The 17,181-nt window shown below is 37.4% G+C and overlaps 1 protein-coding gene across 2 annotated transcripts in view; it reads left to right on the top strand.

Annotated features, from left to right (window-relative positions):
- Positions 1-17,181, top strand: part of LOC106878966 (conserved oligomeric Golgi complex subunit 1) — a 266,492-nt gene that overhangs the window by 71,982 nt on the left and 177,329 nt on the right. For both annotated transcript variants that reach the window (XM_089363366.1, XM_089363367.1), the window contains exons 17-19: positions 4,310-4,468; positions 10,379-10,549; positions 16,792-16,884. In XM_089363366.1, coding sequence (XP_089219492.1) covers positions 4,310-4,468; positions 10,379-10,549; positions 16,792-16,884 — 423 coding nt within the window. The remainder of the gene's footprint in view (positions 1-4,309; positions 4,469-10,378; positions 10,550-16,791; positions 16,885-17,181) is intronic.

The raw sequence follows: 17,181 nt of genomic DNA, 5'->3' as shown, positions 1-17,181 counted from the left end.
TTAGTATATGTTTAAAGCACTGGTGCTGTGCCATGTGAATAGCACCCAGTACACTCTGTATAGTTTTTACTGTTTGGAAGGGCATCCAGCTGTAACAAAGCAAGCCAAAACAAATTAGGGAACTTGGTGCAGGAGCTGGCCTTGCCAGCTCCTGTCACCCCGTCCAGCCCATGCCAGCATGGGAAACGATCATTAAATGATGATGATGATGAAATGTAGGATATGAAATAATTTTATTAATTCTGACTCTTTGACTACATTCCTTATACCAACACTTTTAAATAATAAATGAGGAAAATTCTGCTTACATCAGAATATTATTCCAGCGGTGATATATATTAACTATATATATCAGTTAAGAAATTTCTCCTCACCGGTAGTACTAATATCTTGCAAGGATTAACATTTTCCAGTCGGACAGAACTTTTGCCCAATTTCTCACTTTATATGATTATTTTAAAAGGAAGTACTTCTCTTGGGAAAAAAGCATGTCTGTTACCTATTAACTGATATCGAGCTTGCTGCCAACATTTAAACAAGCTTTGGCTATTTTGTCAATATTCCAATTGAACCTTGCAATCTGGCATCGGACAGATCAAACCTACTTTCTATTTTATTTATATAATAATTATTAGCTTTCAATAATACTCTTGTTTTAATTCATTTCGCCTAAATTTGGCTGGCATTTTCTTACTGTAATAGTAGTTATTGTGGGTATTATTATTATTATCATCTTCATTATTATTATTATTATTATTATTATTATTATTATTCTAAGCACCAGTAAAGATTAAAGAAAAACAGTGAAGTTTTTCTAAGAAATTTTACTGTTTAGGTCTGTTTCAATATTATAGAACTTATTTCTGAGTTTTAGCTTGCTTTTGTAATTATTTATAAACCTAAACTTTCTATAGAAATATTTACACATTTACATTTGTTTTGTGTGTGTGGTGTGGCCAGGAGGTTATGGTGCTGAAGTTATGATCATGAGTTTTTGGGTTCAATTGTGAGACTCGGTGGCATTTTATTCCACATTCCCCCAGTTCACTCAGCTGAAAAATAAGCCCCTAGTACAGCTGTCTATCCTTCTAGCTGTTACATTATTGCAGCTCTGCCGGATCAGGTTTTGTAGGGCTGAGATGGTGCTTGTGTCTGTTTGCCATAGACACTTAAAACAGTTATTAAAAGAGTGACGACTAGATTCTTTTTTATTTTCATTTGCTGCGTACAATTTTGCACTTTCTGTGTTTTTCTGAAATACTTTGTCGCTTCATAAAACAAATTACTATTTTGACCCATATGGAACCCCACTTCAGCTCTGATTGAGTTGACCATGACCAAGGCTATTCAAGCTATCCTTCTTTTTGCCATATTTCAAACCACATTATCCAAAGTGTCCTCCTTTCTAAAGACAATATAATTGAGAACAGTTTAGGTGCTATTTATAGTTGGTTGAGCAACCATATAGACAGAGGGTCATTCATGAATGAGCATAAGTCATTACCAAAGAGGAAGCAATAACATTTTTTTCTTTTTCTTTCCTTTTAAGAAATGTCACTACATATCAATTGGTTCCATATTGTAGAATTTATCAACATCATAACTGCTATCCTGAAAATTTATAAACTTCCAGTAGATATTATTTTTATTATTATTATGTGAGAGAGCAGTGCATGCCATCAAAGTGACACTGGGGTAAAATATACGAAGCCCAGTATACCCATCATGACTACCCGTCTGATATATATATATATATATGAGACTTGAATGCTAAGATTTAGCTTTATTCTTTTTGTTCTTTTTGTCAAAATTTAACTTTGTCAGACTTGATTGGACACCTCTATGATCAAAGTTATTATAATCATGTCCATCCTGCCTTTTGTTGAGGCATAGTATATCTCACCTATTCCTGACTATCCAGTGTGTCATGTTCTAAAGAGGTTACAGTATAAATTTGAGTGAGATTTGCCCACTACTTTTAGCAGGTTGCGTGACAATATAAAGGTTTCCTCTTTGACTTAATACAACATCGTTTGTGTCATGATATGTTGCGGTAGACCCGCTTGCTTTTGTTTTATTTCCGAATCAACTAAAGACCTCATTCCATCTGAATATTTATAGACTTCTCTTCATCTGAATACTTATAGGAATAGCTGAGTTAAGCTTGGAATTCTAATACGTTTAGGTAAATGTGATTCAGGGTCAGTGCTGTAATATTGTTTCCAGTGTTTCTCTGTTAAATTAGATTGGTTGCAACATAAAATATAAGAAAGAAAACAATTTTTGTTGGTTTCGTTAGACACTTGCTCTCTCACATCCATGAATTCTTCTTTACAATACAGCAAAAATATATTGGTGTTTACCCTACAATCACCATCTCTCTCTTTCTCTTTCTTCCTCTCTTTCTATGTGTGTGTGTGTATATATATATATATATATATGTGTGTGTGTGTTTATGTCTATACACTAAATCGAAAAACAAACACTTAGCTTATCAATACATGATAAATTGCCCCAAATAATGGAGAAATCTGCTCTGATTTTTTTCCAAAGACATGGTCTGAAATGGAATTAAAACATTGAAATAAAATCATTCTATAGTGAAAATTGCCTGGCAACAACAGAATACTCAGCTAGTATGTATGTGTGAAAGGGTTCCCAGTGGGATTTGAACCTGGATCGCTTACTCCAGAGGCGCAAGTCTACACGACTACACCAATCTGGCACTCATTTGAATTGAGGCAAATTAAGCTGTATGAAGTTGGTCTCTGTTCCCCCTAGACCAGATCCAAGTTGAGGCCTTCTCTGCTTCTTCCATGTTACTTATATGTTGTATATATATCTTACATATATATGTTATATATATATATATATATGTTATATATGTTATGTACACCCCCACGTAAGTGATTCCTACACTTCAATATTTACTTCTGTGAACATCGGCTTCCTCCGTGGCAGAATTCAAATACCATTATATATATATATACGACTAAGGAAAATCACGTGTAACCAGCTATGAAGAACAAACCAACAGCACAAAGAGATCAAATGCCAATCCTTTTAAAATGGTTGTCAAGTGATGTTGGGGGACAAATACAGACACACAAACATACACACACACACACACACATATATATATATACATATATACGACAGGCTTCTTTCAGGTTCCGTCTCCCAGACCCACTCACAAGGCGTTGGTCACTCCGAGGCTATAGTAGAGGACACTTGCCCAAGGTGCCACGCAGTGTGACTGGACCCGGAACCATGTGGTTCGTAAGCAAGCCACTTACCACACAGCCACTCCTACACCTCAACCAAATCCACTCATTAGGCTAAGATATATATATATATATATAAATTCAAATTACGACAAACATAAATAAACAAACAAAGTTTGCTTTTAGAGGCGTTGAGATGTCTTAGAAAGTTAAAGAAGTGACTTTAGATTCTCAGTCGCAGGATAATGCTAATAATATAGCCTGAACAGGATAAACTACCCCTATTTCGCAGAAAAAAGTGTAGGTGGTTAGCTGTGGACTCGAACTCACATCCCCGTGACGCGTAATCACGGGGATGTGAGTTCAAGTCCATATATATATATAAAGAAGAAGGAAGTAGTCAGAATTTTGGATAAGAAAAAGGAGGTAGTGTGTATGTGTGTGTTGCGTGCATGTGATGTCATCATGACTCAGGCAGCCAAACTCAAGTGGCTCAGTTATTGGAGCATGAAACATTTGGTCTTAGGATCATGGGTTTTAGCCCGCATTTTGGTTGAGGGTTTGCATAGAATGTCACCTTGTGACATTCTTCTGTTGTTCTGAGTTCAAATTCCACTGATGTCAACTTTTAATTCTTTTTGAAATTGATGAGTAATGTATCACTCCTTAGCTTCTCTACTACTACTCTCTCTCTCTCTCTCTCCTTGTTTGTTTGTTTCTTTCTTTCTTAGAGAAAATAGTGGTAGTCATATCGGGAAAAGATGAGCTCTGCTAGCTTTAGATGTGTGCGTCTATATGTCTGTGTTTGTTCACCCCCTCCCACTGCTCGACAACTGGTGTCGGTTTATTTATGTCCTTGCAACTTGCCAGTTTACCAAAAGAGGCCAATAGAATAAGGCTTAAAAATAGATATTAGTATTGATTTGTTTGTCTAAAACTCCTCAGGGTAGTGCCCTAGTGTGGCTACAGTCCATTGACTAAAACAAGTAAAAAAAAATATATGACTAAATAAATAAAATACATCAATACATTGTAAATATATATATTTTTTAATTCTTGTTTTCTCTTCTATTTATGTGTCTCAGGTCAATGTTTGCTGAAGTGGATCTAGCAAAATTTATTTGGATTGAATCTCCTGCAGACATTCCACCAAATACAGCCTGGATTCCCGCTAGTCAGAAAACCCTCAGCTCTGGTGGTGGCCTTCTTATGAAAGCCTGTACATACACTCCAACTATACAAAGGTGAGTAGTTTTGCTACTTTTGCCATTCCTAAAGCTCTCTATCATTTCCTCATTACATAAGAACACAATGTATATTGATGTCTATGTTACTATATCAATGATCAATATGTCAGTGGTTAAAGGTGGTAATCTGGCAGAAACATCAGTACGCTGGGTGAAATGCTTAATGGTATTTCGTCTGCCGCTATGTTCTGAGTTCAAATATCCGCCGAGGTCGACTTTGCCTTTCATCCTTTCGGTGTCGATAAATTAAGTACCAGTTACGCACTGGGGTCGATGTAATCGACTTAATCCGTTCGTCTGTTCTTGTTTGTTCCCTCTATGTTTAGCCCCTTGTGGGCAGTAACGAAATAGGTATTTCGTCTGCCGTTACGTTCTGAGTTCAAATTCTGCCAAGGTTGACTCTGCCTTTCATCCTTTCAGGGTCAACAAATTGAGTGCCAGTTGCGTACTGGGATTGATCTAATCGGTTGGCCCCCTGCCGCAAAATTTCGAGCCTTGTGCCTAGAGTAGGAAAGAATATGTCTGTGGTATCATCATCATATGTCTGTTTTCCATGCTGGCATGGATTGGACAGTTTGACTGAAAACTTATAAGCTGGGGAGCTGCACCAGGTTCCAGTCTGATTCGGCATGGTTTCTGCGGTTAGATGCCTTTCCTAATGCCAACCACTCCAAGAGTGTTGTGGGTGCTTTTTACATGCCAGTTACGTAATACCAGCATCGACCACGACTACGATCTCACTTGGCTTGTTGTAAATTTTGATGTTGTAGCCCACATTAATTTTCATTGATCTGGTCAAGCTTGCTTTACTTTTTTACTCTTTTACTCATTTCAGTCACTTGACTGTGACCATGCTGGAGCACCACCTTTAGTCTAGCAAATCGACCCCAAGACTTATTCTTTGTAAGCCTAGTACTTATTCTATTGGTCGCTTTTGCCGAACCACTAAGTTACGGGGACGTAAACACACCAGAATTGGTTGTCAAGCGATGTTGTGGGGGGGGGGGGGGACAAACACAGACACATAAACGCACACACACATATCTATATATATACATATATATGACGGGTTTCTTTCAATTTCCGTCTACCAAATCCACTCACAAGGCTTTGGTCGGCCCGAGGCTATAGTAGAAGACACTTTCCCAAGGTACCACGCAGTGGGACTGAACCCGGAACCATGTGGTTCATAAGCAAGCTACTTACCACACAGCCACTCCTACGCTTGGGCATTTTTAATTCACACATGCCATCCATCTCAATCATGCATTAGTTGAGGGAGGTCTTTGGAGAGGCATCTAGTGAAATCAACCCAAAGTCAATACTTTCCAAGCTGATATATATATATATATATATATATATATATATATATATATATATATATATAAATATATATATACACACATTATTTGGCATGTTCTCAACACATCAACACAAGAAGCTATTAGTAGCACATAAAAACATTTACTGCGTCTATTAAATAATACTTATCTTTTACCAGATGGAGTATGTTTTTTTGTTGATCTTGTCATGAGAGAACAATATGTTTTATATATATATATATATATATATATATATATATATATATATATATATATATATATCATCATCATCATCATCGTCATCATCATCATCGTTTAACGTCCACTTTCCATGCTAGCATGGGTTGGACGATTTGACTGAGGACTGGTGAAACCAGATGGCTACACCAGGCTCCAATCTGATTTGGCAGAGTTTCTACAGCTGGATGCCCTTCCTAACGCCAGGATGCCCTTCCTAACGCCATACACACACACACACATATATATATATATATATATATATATATATGTATTAAATACAAGTCCCAGACAGTGTAGTCATAGAATTGTTAGATGGTTGGATGAATGCCTTGTGGTTTCTCTTCTACTTCTATGTATTCTGAATTCAAACAGATACTGCACCTTGTGACTATGATGAAAAAAATAAAAATAAAAAGGTGTGAAGAGTTATCACTTATTGATGGTTCCAGCAATGGAGAAACAACAATAGAAACAGAAATTTTCATGGTTTCAGTCATAAGATTGGCTGTGATGCAATTTTAAATGGATTTCTTACATAAAGAAGTTGCATCAAATATGAAACAGGGATTGGCGCACACATGGCTGTGTGTTTACAAAGCTCACTTTGCAAGCATGTAGTTTTGGGATCAGTCCCACTGCATGGTACCTTGGGCAAATGTCTTCTGTTATATCCCTGGGCCAACCAATGCCTTGTCTTGTAAGTAATTTTGGGAGACAAAAAACTGTGTGGAAGTCTGTCAAGTGTGTGTGCATGTCTTTGTATTTGTCCTGCACTACTATTTGACAACCAGTGATGGTTTGTTTATGACCTTGTATATTAGGGCTCTGGTAAGAGGAAGTTATGGAATAGATATCACATTAAAAAAAAAAAACAACTACTAGGGATGATTTGTTTGATTAAATTCTGCAAGGCAGTGCCCCAGAAAGATGATGCAGTATAAAAAATAACATTTTATCAGCTGTTAAATGCATGATAAATGATGTTGGGGTAAAATAAGTAAAAAAAAAAAGGAAGAAAAAGACAAAAACTTGTAAACAGGCATGGTTCCGGGTTCAGTCCCTCTGTGTGGCACCTTGGGCAAGTGTTTTCTACAATAAACTTGAGCTGACCAAAGCCTTGTAAGTCAATCCGATAGATGGAAACTGAAAGAAGCCTGTCATATATATACATATAATATATCTGTGTGTGTGTGTCTTTGTGTTTGTATTTATGTCCCCACAACTTAGCGGTTCGGCAATAGACACTGATAGAATAAGTATTAGGCTTAAAAATGAATAAGTCCTGGGGTCGACTAAAACCCTTCAAGCCAGTGCTCCAGCATGGCCGCAGTCAAATGATTGAAACAAGTAAAAGAATAAAAGAATAACAAAAGAAAAAGCGAAAAATTTGGAAATACATTTTCGACATTGCAGAAGGCGACATAAACAATCTAGAACTCTAGTGTACGCCAATTTTCAAAACTGCCATTAATCTTGGGTTTTCCATTATTCTTGGAAGTTGTTATTTCAGAAGTTCACTGCGGTACGGAAATAAGAATAAGTCCTACTTCTACTTATTCTTAGTAGATCAGTTGGCATTACAACTGCAAATCCATTTGCCAGACAACTTGTTGCATGGCGGCTTGGTAAATTGGACATGACATAATATCAGGTTTGACTTTTTGATGGTAAAAAGCTGGAATATAGAAGTACACAAGTATCAAAAGGCCATGATATTGGCGTTTACATCAATTTTGATGCTGTCTAGTGTTCTTCATCTACTATTGAATGAGTAAAGTGCTAAGGTCTGCATTTATGGGGAGACCTACTTTCTTCACCTCCCAGTTCTCTGTCGCTTGGTCTCTTGGATAAATGTACTTTAAACTTTCTACTTTGACAGAAGGACTGTGAGCGTGCACACATGTGCACATGCATACATGCGCAGACACATGCATATATGCGCAGACACATGCATACATGTACAGACACATGTATGTGCATACACATGCATGCAAGAACACTTACACATTCATGCATAGTGACACCAGTGAACGTACACACATAGAAACATAAGAGCACACATATCCTCATTTACACATACAATGCAAAAATACGCATTACATGTGCATTCACACAAGAGTACAGATGCACACAATCACATATGCATATACACATAAGAATACCTACACATTTGTATGCAATTATACCCACAAACATGCATACGCACACATACAAACATAAGGATACTCACATATATACCCATATACACATACTGCATGCATATACAAATTTCACATGCATTTACACAGGCACACAAATACACATTAACATGCATGCACACATATCAAAGAATGCCTGCACATTCATTGGAAATATACATGTATAATCATACCAAAATGTACACATGAACATGAATAAATATATATATACTCCCATCAAATATTTTCTAGGTGGGAATATTGAATAGTAGAGTGGACATGTTTTCCCTCACTTCTGTAGAGCCTGAATGATTTGATTAATTCTGTTATAAGAATGTATTTCACCCTTGTCCAATGATATATTGAGGAGATTATAGTAGAAGGAACAAGCTAATTTTGAACAAGATTGAACTCGATACAAAAATGCACATGGCCGAGATATTGCAGCAACCGAAGTATAAAGGTGGACACTTGAAGAACTGATTACTATGAAACTGTTAATCATAATGTAATCTAAAGATAAGGCAATTATTGAGTAAGATTATAATAAATAGAGAAAAGATGTGGATTTAAGAACAGAAGGATTACAATTTCAACCTTTGTGAATCTTAAACTTTTAGTCAGACTGTTTTGTATGCAGCGTATTTTATTTAGTTAATATGCAGTTTTTACTGGCACTCCATCAGTTACAATGATGAATCTTCCAGTTAATCTGATCATCAGAACAGTTTGCTCATGAGCAATGTGAAATAAATTGTCTTGCTCAAGGACACAACACACCATCGAGAATCAAATTTACAATGTTACGAGCTGGAGACCCTAGCCACTAAGCCACAGGCCTTCACTGCAATATGCAGTATATTTGTATTATATACATTATTTACATTTAATGGATATTTGTCCTCATCATGTTTGTTGTTTACACAACGTTTCGACTGATATACCCTCCAGCCTTCATCAGGTGTCTTGGGGAAATTTCGAACTTGGATTCTCATTCCTAAGGTAATTTTTGATGTTGTTGTTATTATTATTATTATTATTATTATTATTATTATTATTATTCAGGTCACTGCCTGGAGTGAAACTCGGAATCTTGGGGTTAGTAGCCTGTGCTCTTAACCACTACACAATATGCCTGTGGGCACATGATGTAGTGGTTAAGAATGTGGGCTATTAACCCCACGTGCATATTGCGTAGTGGTTAAGAGCACGAGCTACTGACCCCAAGATTCCGAGTTCGATTACAGGCAGTGACTAGAATAATAATAATAATGATAATAACATTAAACAATGCTTTAGGAATGAGATCCCAGGTTTGAAATTTCCCCAAGACACCTAATGAAGGCTGGAGGGTATATCAGCCGAAACGTTGTGTTAACAACAAACAAAACGAGGACAAATATCCGTCAAATGTAAATAATGTACATAATTCCTCATCTCTTAAATATAGAACTGTATTATATGTAGTATATATCAGAGCCAATCGATATTGGAAATACAACCTTCTTAAAAAAGATGGAGTGGTCATGGCTAGATTGTCTTTGATCTAGGTCTACTTGATCAGATTTTATCATCATGTTCTCAGCGTCATCTCTTTGTTAGTTTTGTAATCATGCTGGCTTGAACCACCATACACTGGAAAGTGAGTCAAAGCTGTTTTTGTTGTTTAGCTTTGATCAGCCCTATGTGAGTAGGCCTATGGTTTTGGAGATATCTAGTTGAATGTCTGCATGAAACCCACAAATTCAGCATTCTACAATATTCTATTGCATAGTCTGACATCCTGTAGTGTATCATGTTCATGTTTTGCCCTGAGACAGCCTCGATCATGCAGATCTGTAAGCAGTTGACATTCCAGTCATGGCTCCCCAACTTATTTATTTTTTCAGGCAAAACACATCTTAATCAACATTATCAAACATGTCCTGCCTATATTTGAATTACAAATAGTATAATATAATCGATTTTTAGCTGCTGTTTCTTGCAGGTTAAGAGGCTCCTAAGAGGCTCTCATATTGCTCTTTACATTTATCATGTTGATGTTTGAATTGGTGCTGCTGCTGCTGGTGGTGGTGATCGCATGGCCTTCATCATTGTTCTTCTTTACATCTACTCTTGTCTCATTTTAGTGTTCTCTTCTCTCATTTTAGTGTTCTCTTCTCTTTCAGCCTATGCAAAACATTTAACGACAAGTTGAAGACCATGCTGGAAGATGTTACACCGTACCTGAATGCAGAAGGGGAAACATCTAACTCGCAGCCAAGCCCCTTTGACCAGTTAGCTGACAGTCCAGAAATAAAGGGGTTTGTCAAGAAATCTACAGAGAACTGTATAATTCAGTAAGGAACTAGTTTTGATTACTTTCGTCTACAATTCTTTTTAATTACAGAAAATATTTCATTAACCTTTAGCTCACTTAAGTGCATCATGGTACCATATGAGTTTTCTCCCCTATAACTGCAGGTGCATTGTGCCGTATTGAGATTATTTTTCATGTTTGCAAGGCATGGCTCTGTGGTTAAGAAGTTTGCTTCTCAGCCATGTTTTTTCAAGTTCAATCCTACTGCATGGTACCTACCTTAGCCAAGTGTCTTCTACTATACCCATGGTTCAACCAAAACAGTGTGAGTAGATTTAGTAGATGGAGACTAAAACTAGTGCATTGTGTGTGAATGTGTGTATGTGCTCCAACATGGCCACAGCCTTAGGACTGAAATATATAAAAGAACGTGTATATATGTATGTATGTGTGAAGGCATTTGGCTTAGTGGTTAGGGTATTCGGCTCACAATCGCAACATCATGAGTTCAATTCCCAGTGACATGTTGTGTCCTTGAGCAAGACATTTTATTTCACATTGCTCCAGTTCACTCATCTGACAAAAATGAGTAGTACCTGTATTTCAAAGGGCCAGCCTTGTCACACTCTGTGTCATGCTGAATCTCCCTGAGAACTACATTAAGGGTACATGTGTCTGTGGAGTGCTCAGCCACTTGCATGCTAATTCCACGAGAAGGCTGTTCCATTGATCGTGCAGCAACATGATGCATCTACAGCATGCAAAAGGTTAATAAGTTGAAGCTTTGGCTCAATTTTTTTGTTGCTACTGGTGCTTCTTAGCTTCGGATCAGTCCTGACCAAAGGCATTCTGACTGTAATCATACTGTATTTTATTTAGATATATTTCTAGAATTATATTATCCAATGTGACCTGCTGATTGTTTTATGTAGTAGAGTGTGATTTGAAGAAGATTTGCCTGCTTTCTTCCTAGCAGCCCAAGAAGCTATGTAGTGGCTCTGTTAGGTTACTCATGGTATTCACAGTGCTGTTATATGATGTTTGAACAGCTAAGAATCTGTAAGGTTCTACGGTTTTCCAGTCGAGTCTTAACCCTACTACTCCTTCAATCAGTCATAGGTCAGGTCAGTTAGAACTTGGCTGGGATGAAATATGAACAACTGCAACTTTGTCATCAATTGTTGATGAGAGAGCTTCTATGTGGTCAGCTGATTTGCTAGAAATAGTCGCAAAAATCATCTTCAAATTAAACCCTACTCCCTTAAATGAAAAGGCAAGACGCAATTGATGATGTAGTTCTAGATATTACTATAAGATGGTGAATTAGAAGAATCATTCACATGTCTTACAAAGTGCTTTGTGGCATTTATTTCAGGTCTTAGAATGTTCTGAGACCAAATCCTATTGATGCCAAATTCATCTTTCATCCTTCTGTGATCAATACAATAAAGTACCAATCCAGGACGATGGATTAGCAGAATACTTAAAGCATCAAATACAATACCTTGTAGTCTGTTCCTGCTCTTATACATTCTAAGTTCTGAAGCAGGCGTAACGAGTTTGTCCCTATGTAACTGACAAAATACCTACTTAACCCTTTAGAATTCAGACTACTCTGTTAAATTTATTGCTGATTAATTTGCATTGTTTTGAATTAATCATGCATTATCTTGTAACTTTGATATTGCACTGATGTGATTGTATATTTTTAGAATAAAATTGTAAGGTAGTTGTAAGAGGCTTGATTCTGACAGTTTGGACATACAATTGGTAGAATATTTGGGCTGGATGTGGCTAGTTCAAATGCTTAAGTGTTAAGCACTTGTTTCCCGATAAAGTCTAGGCTGTCAATAACATTTCTTCACTGTTCCTAACTCTGGGCTGCCTTTTCTGTTTCTTTTCAGCTGGGTCCCAGCTTTTCCTTGCAGCTTCTGTTCAGATTTTGCTACATCACATGATAGGTTTTCCTGGAAGGTTTTTCTCTCCCTGTTCTTGTTGGTTTTGAATTGTCATCAATGCTTTAGTAACTTAGCTTTTTTGGGGTGGGGAGGGCTGTTAGCCCTATGCACTATGCAGAGAAGTGGGTCTGTTAGTTTGGCCTGTACTCTTTGAGATGTCCAGCAATCCAGCATGGGAGACCCTACCATGAGCTTGCACTCCACTGGTGTGGCTCTCACCACACCGCAACAAAGATATCATCTTGCGGTGAAGCCAACAAGATAATATAAAACATCTGAAAGAAGGAAACAAGAAGGGATCTTTGTATTCCCCTTGGAAGTCATTCGTTGGCTGCGATTCATTATCCTGATGGAAAGCAAGGTAGATACATCATGTTAGAATGAATTGATCCCCCAATAATTATCATTTTTTTTTTTTTTTTTTAAGCCTGGTATTTATTCTATCATCCCTTTTGCTGAATTGCAAATTTACGGGGATGTAACCATGCTAACACTGGTTGTGAAGCAGTGGTGGGGGACAAATACAAAGATGCACACACACACACACACACACACATGAGCTTTTTCCAGATTCTTTCTACCTAATCCAGTCACATTGGATGGAGCAAGGAAGATATATCGTGGAGTGGCTATGGTTGGAATGCTTTCGAATATCACTGAATACAATCAGGGTACACCTGGGACTTAAACAAGAACACAAACTGAAAAAGCAGTCCCAGCCTATACTGTCTCAGAAACCACCTTAGTCTTTTTCTGATGCTTCATTATTTCTGAATTCAACATGATGTTACCTTAGCTTTGCTATGAAATATAGTTTTGATCCATTAATCTATTGCTACCAAAAGACAAAAGCACTATTTTTTTTTCTTCTTGAAATATTTTTGCTGTATTTTATGATTTTTATTATCTTTTTCTTTCTTTTTTTTCTTTTTTTTTCAATATTTTGGCTCTTTTGTTTACTTGGTGTAAGCATCGAGAAAAGACTTGGCTGAAGCCAGAGTTATTTAATAAATTATACAATTCCCTAAGGACATTAAGTCACTTATTTAATAGTTCTGAATTATTTCTGTCGAACAAATATGCCAGAGAGAATTTTGTGTGGTTGCAGTGTTACTTGCTGAAAGAGAAGAGAAAATTTGAATGTATTTTGATATTTTGATACTTTTCTTTTAGTTTTATCATCATCATCATCATCATCGTCATCATCACGTGGTTTTGAACACTTCTGAAGACAGTTTTAGTTCACATGGAGGGGAGTCTTTAACTTAATATCTTCTTCCTCACCGACTAATCACCTTCCAGTGATCTAAATGTTAAATATAATCTTTCACACAGTCAGATTTGGTCTCAAATAAAATCATATTTGCTGTTTTTGTTGTTGTTGTTATTGTTGTTGTAGTGGTTTATGAGGTGTAGTGGTGGCAGTGATTTTTAAGGTTATGCAGTCTTCTTCGACTAACTGAATAGTTCCACATTCAAAGCCTTGTTTCAGATATTTGTTGCTGTTATTCCTGTACCTGTTGTTTCACCCAAAATGGATTGGCTGAGTTGTTAGAGGATCAGATTAAATGTTTTGTGTCTCTTGGTTCTTACTCTTTCTGGATTTTGAGTTCAAATCTCACCTAGGGTAATTTTGCCTTATCCTTTTGGAGTTGATAAAATAAAGTAACTGTGGTGTATGCGTGCGAGTAGAAGTAATCGGCTTACCTCGGTTTCCTTCCTTTGCACGAGTCTGTCCTGCGGTATCCGATCCTCGCGGCTGGCCCCACCTGAAGAACACTAGAAATAGCAGCTGCTTCTCCCAACACCTAGACGATCGCTTGTCACGTCCTCTCCTCACAACAACCCTGTTCGAAAAGGGCACAAAATCCCGATTGAGGCTCCCTCGGCCCTTCTTCCTCTTCCGGTCAGCTCGCTGTTCCGGTCAGTTCACGGTTCCGGTCAGCGGTCAGCTCCCCAGTTGCTGACGTCATACCACAGTAACATTCCAGGGTAGTGTGGATTGGCAGAATTGTCAGAGCATCAGAGGGACTGCTTTACAGTATCCATTCTGTTTCTTTGTGTGTTTTGAGTTGAATATGATTGGTTAAGCTCTTGAAGTTGGTGACCAGACACCACTTGCAATCCAGTAACTGAAATCAGTAAAAGATTGGTGTGGCCAGTTGAGTTGGTTGATACCATCTGAAGTTATCAAACATCTACTTTATAAACTGTCAAAAGGAAACACAAACACACACACACACACACACACACACACACATATACACTCTTATGTGCATGCACACAGATGTTTATGCTTGATCACTCACACCAACATGCATATGTACACACAAAAAGAAATAAAGCTGAGCTGAGTTTTTTTTATTTTTATTTCCCATGAGGCTTAACCTTTACTGTATCGATTCAATTTTTTGCATATCAGCTGGTGATGTAACTCTAATTATATGGAAATCTTTTCTTGCAACCTCTTTCTATTGGGCAGGCAAAATAATATATGCATATAAGCACAGGAGTGGTTGTGTAGTAAGAACTTGCTTACCAACCACATGGTTCTGGGTTCAGTCCCACTATGTGACACCTTGGGCAAGTGTCTTCTACTATAGCCTCAAGCCGCCCAAGCTGGTAAACAGAAACTGAAAGAAGCCTATCATATATGTGTGTGCATGTGTGTCTGTGTGTACACACACACGCCCGTGTTTTCTGCGATGATTTGATAAGCAGTGCTGAATTTTACAATTCTGTAAATAATAGTATTTGTTTATAAGCTTATTTCATAGTGATCACTTACAAGCTTTAAGCTTATGGAAAAAACAAATATTATTATTCACGGTGATTGCTTATAAGCTAAAGCTCATCAAAAAATATTATTATTTACAGGATATATATGTTTGTGTATTTGTGTCTGTTTGTCCCCTGCCACTGCTTGACAACCAGTATTGGTGTGTTTATACCCCTACAACTTAGTGGTTCAGCAAAAAAGAATGATAGAATAAGTACCAGGCTTAAAAAAATAAATATGACTAAAACTTCCTCAAGGCGGTGCTGCAGCATGGCCACGGTTTAGTGACTGAAACAAGTAGAAGATAAAAGATACTATGCCATATGAAGTGTGTAGAATCCCGGAAAGTACTCCACTACCAAAGGCAAGTCACCTTGGTTACCAGATCTCAAGTGCACACGTATGGAACTGAGTGTACTTGTTTCACATCCAGTAAGGGTTAATTAAAGCTGAAGAAGTATTCGAGAGGAATTATGAGACACTATATCCAGGATTGCAGAGGTCCAAGCCAGCTACAAAACCTAGTTTTCAGCAGCACATCAGTTGTAGTATTACTGATAATGTGTTGTTAGTGGCTGTGTGGTAAGTAGCTTGCTTACCAGCCACATGATCTCGGTTTCAGTCCCACTGTGTGGCACCTTGGGCAAGTGTCTTCTACTATAGCCTCGGGCCTACCAGAGCCGTGTGAGTGGATTTGGTAGACGGAAACTGAAAGAAGCCCGTCGTATATGTGTGTGTATATATATATATATATATATATATATATATGTATGTATGTATGTATGTATGTATGTATGTGTGTGTATATGTTTGTGTCTGTGTATGTCCCCCCAATATCGTTTGACAACCGATGCTGGTGTGTTTAGGTCCCCGTAACTTAGCTGTTCGGCAAAAGGGACCGATAGAATAAGTACTAGGCTTACAAAGAATAAGTCTTGGGGTCGATTTGATTCGACTAAAGGCGGTACTCCAGCATGGCCGCAGTCAAATGACTGAAACAAGTAAAAGATTAAAAGAATCCTTTAGATAGCAACCTGTGTGAAACTACCCAGGGTTCTATGATGCAACTACATTTTAAAGTGATCTAAACTGAAATGTTCTGTCAAGATTTCATGTTGATTTATGTTGTGTACCCCATTTGATTAGCTTGGTTGAGTTATACAAGAAAATAATGTGGAACAAGAGTGTGTCAGTATATTGCTTATTTGGCTTTAATCAACTACAATGTGAGGGTGAGTACGATTGGCCAGCTAAATCCCCAGACTCCATTCCTGCCTTACCATAAGTCCCTTCTCTCTGCGGACCCGTTTACAAGCTAGCCTGCAATGAAGTTCCTGTCTATAGTTCAGCTGTTATCAGCCCATTGGCAGTGCCCTGTTTCAAAATTATTTTAATAAATTCTTCATTATTTTCAAAATTAATTGAAAAAAAGGTAGTGTAATTTAACAAAAATTTAGTAATGAAATGGTTAATTCATGTTTATTTATTTATCTATTTATGTTTGTTTTTTTTTTTTATTCTCTCTCTGTCACACACACACTCTAGGGTCCTGGAGTATATCAGTGGACAAATGCAGCTATGGAAGAAGTCTCTTGAAGAAATACAAGACAAAATCACTAATGAAATCACCATTAACAAGTAAGAAGAATTTGTTGTGGGGGTTGAGTTCCTTGCCTAACCTTTCCTTTCAGATTTCTGGACTTGTGCCTATGTTCATGACAGCTACTTTTGTAATTATTACGATTGCTATTATTACTTTAGTAATTGTAATAATTATTACTAAAGATGGCAGAATTAGCATGTTGGACAAAATATTGAGAGGCGTTTCTTTGAGATCTTTATGGTCTGTGTTCAGATTCTATCAAGGTCAAGTTTGACTTTCATCGTTTTTGGGGACTGATAAAATATGTACCAGTCAAGGACTGGGGTTGGTGC

Source organism: Octopus bimaculoides, chromosome 15 (genome assembly GCF_046866305.1).
Source record: "Octopus bimaculoides isolate indiv1 chromosome 15, ASM4686630v1, whole genome shotgun sequence".
Lineage (NCBI taxonomy): Eukaryota > Metazoa > Mollusca > Cephalopoda > Octopoda > Octopodidae > Octopus > Octopus bimaculoides.
This window is presented reverse-complemented; position numbering and strand designations above follow the sequence as displayed.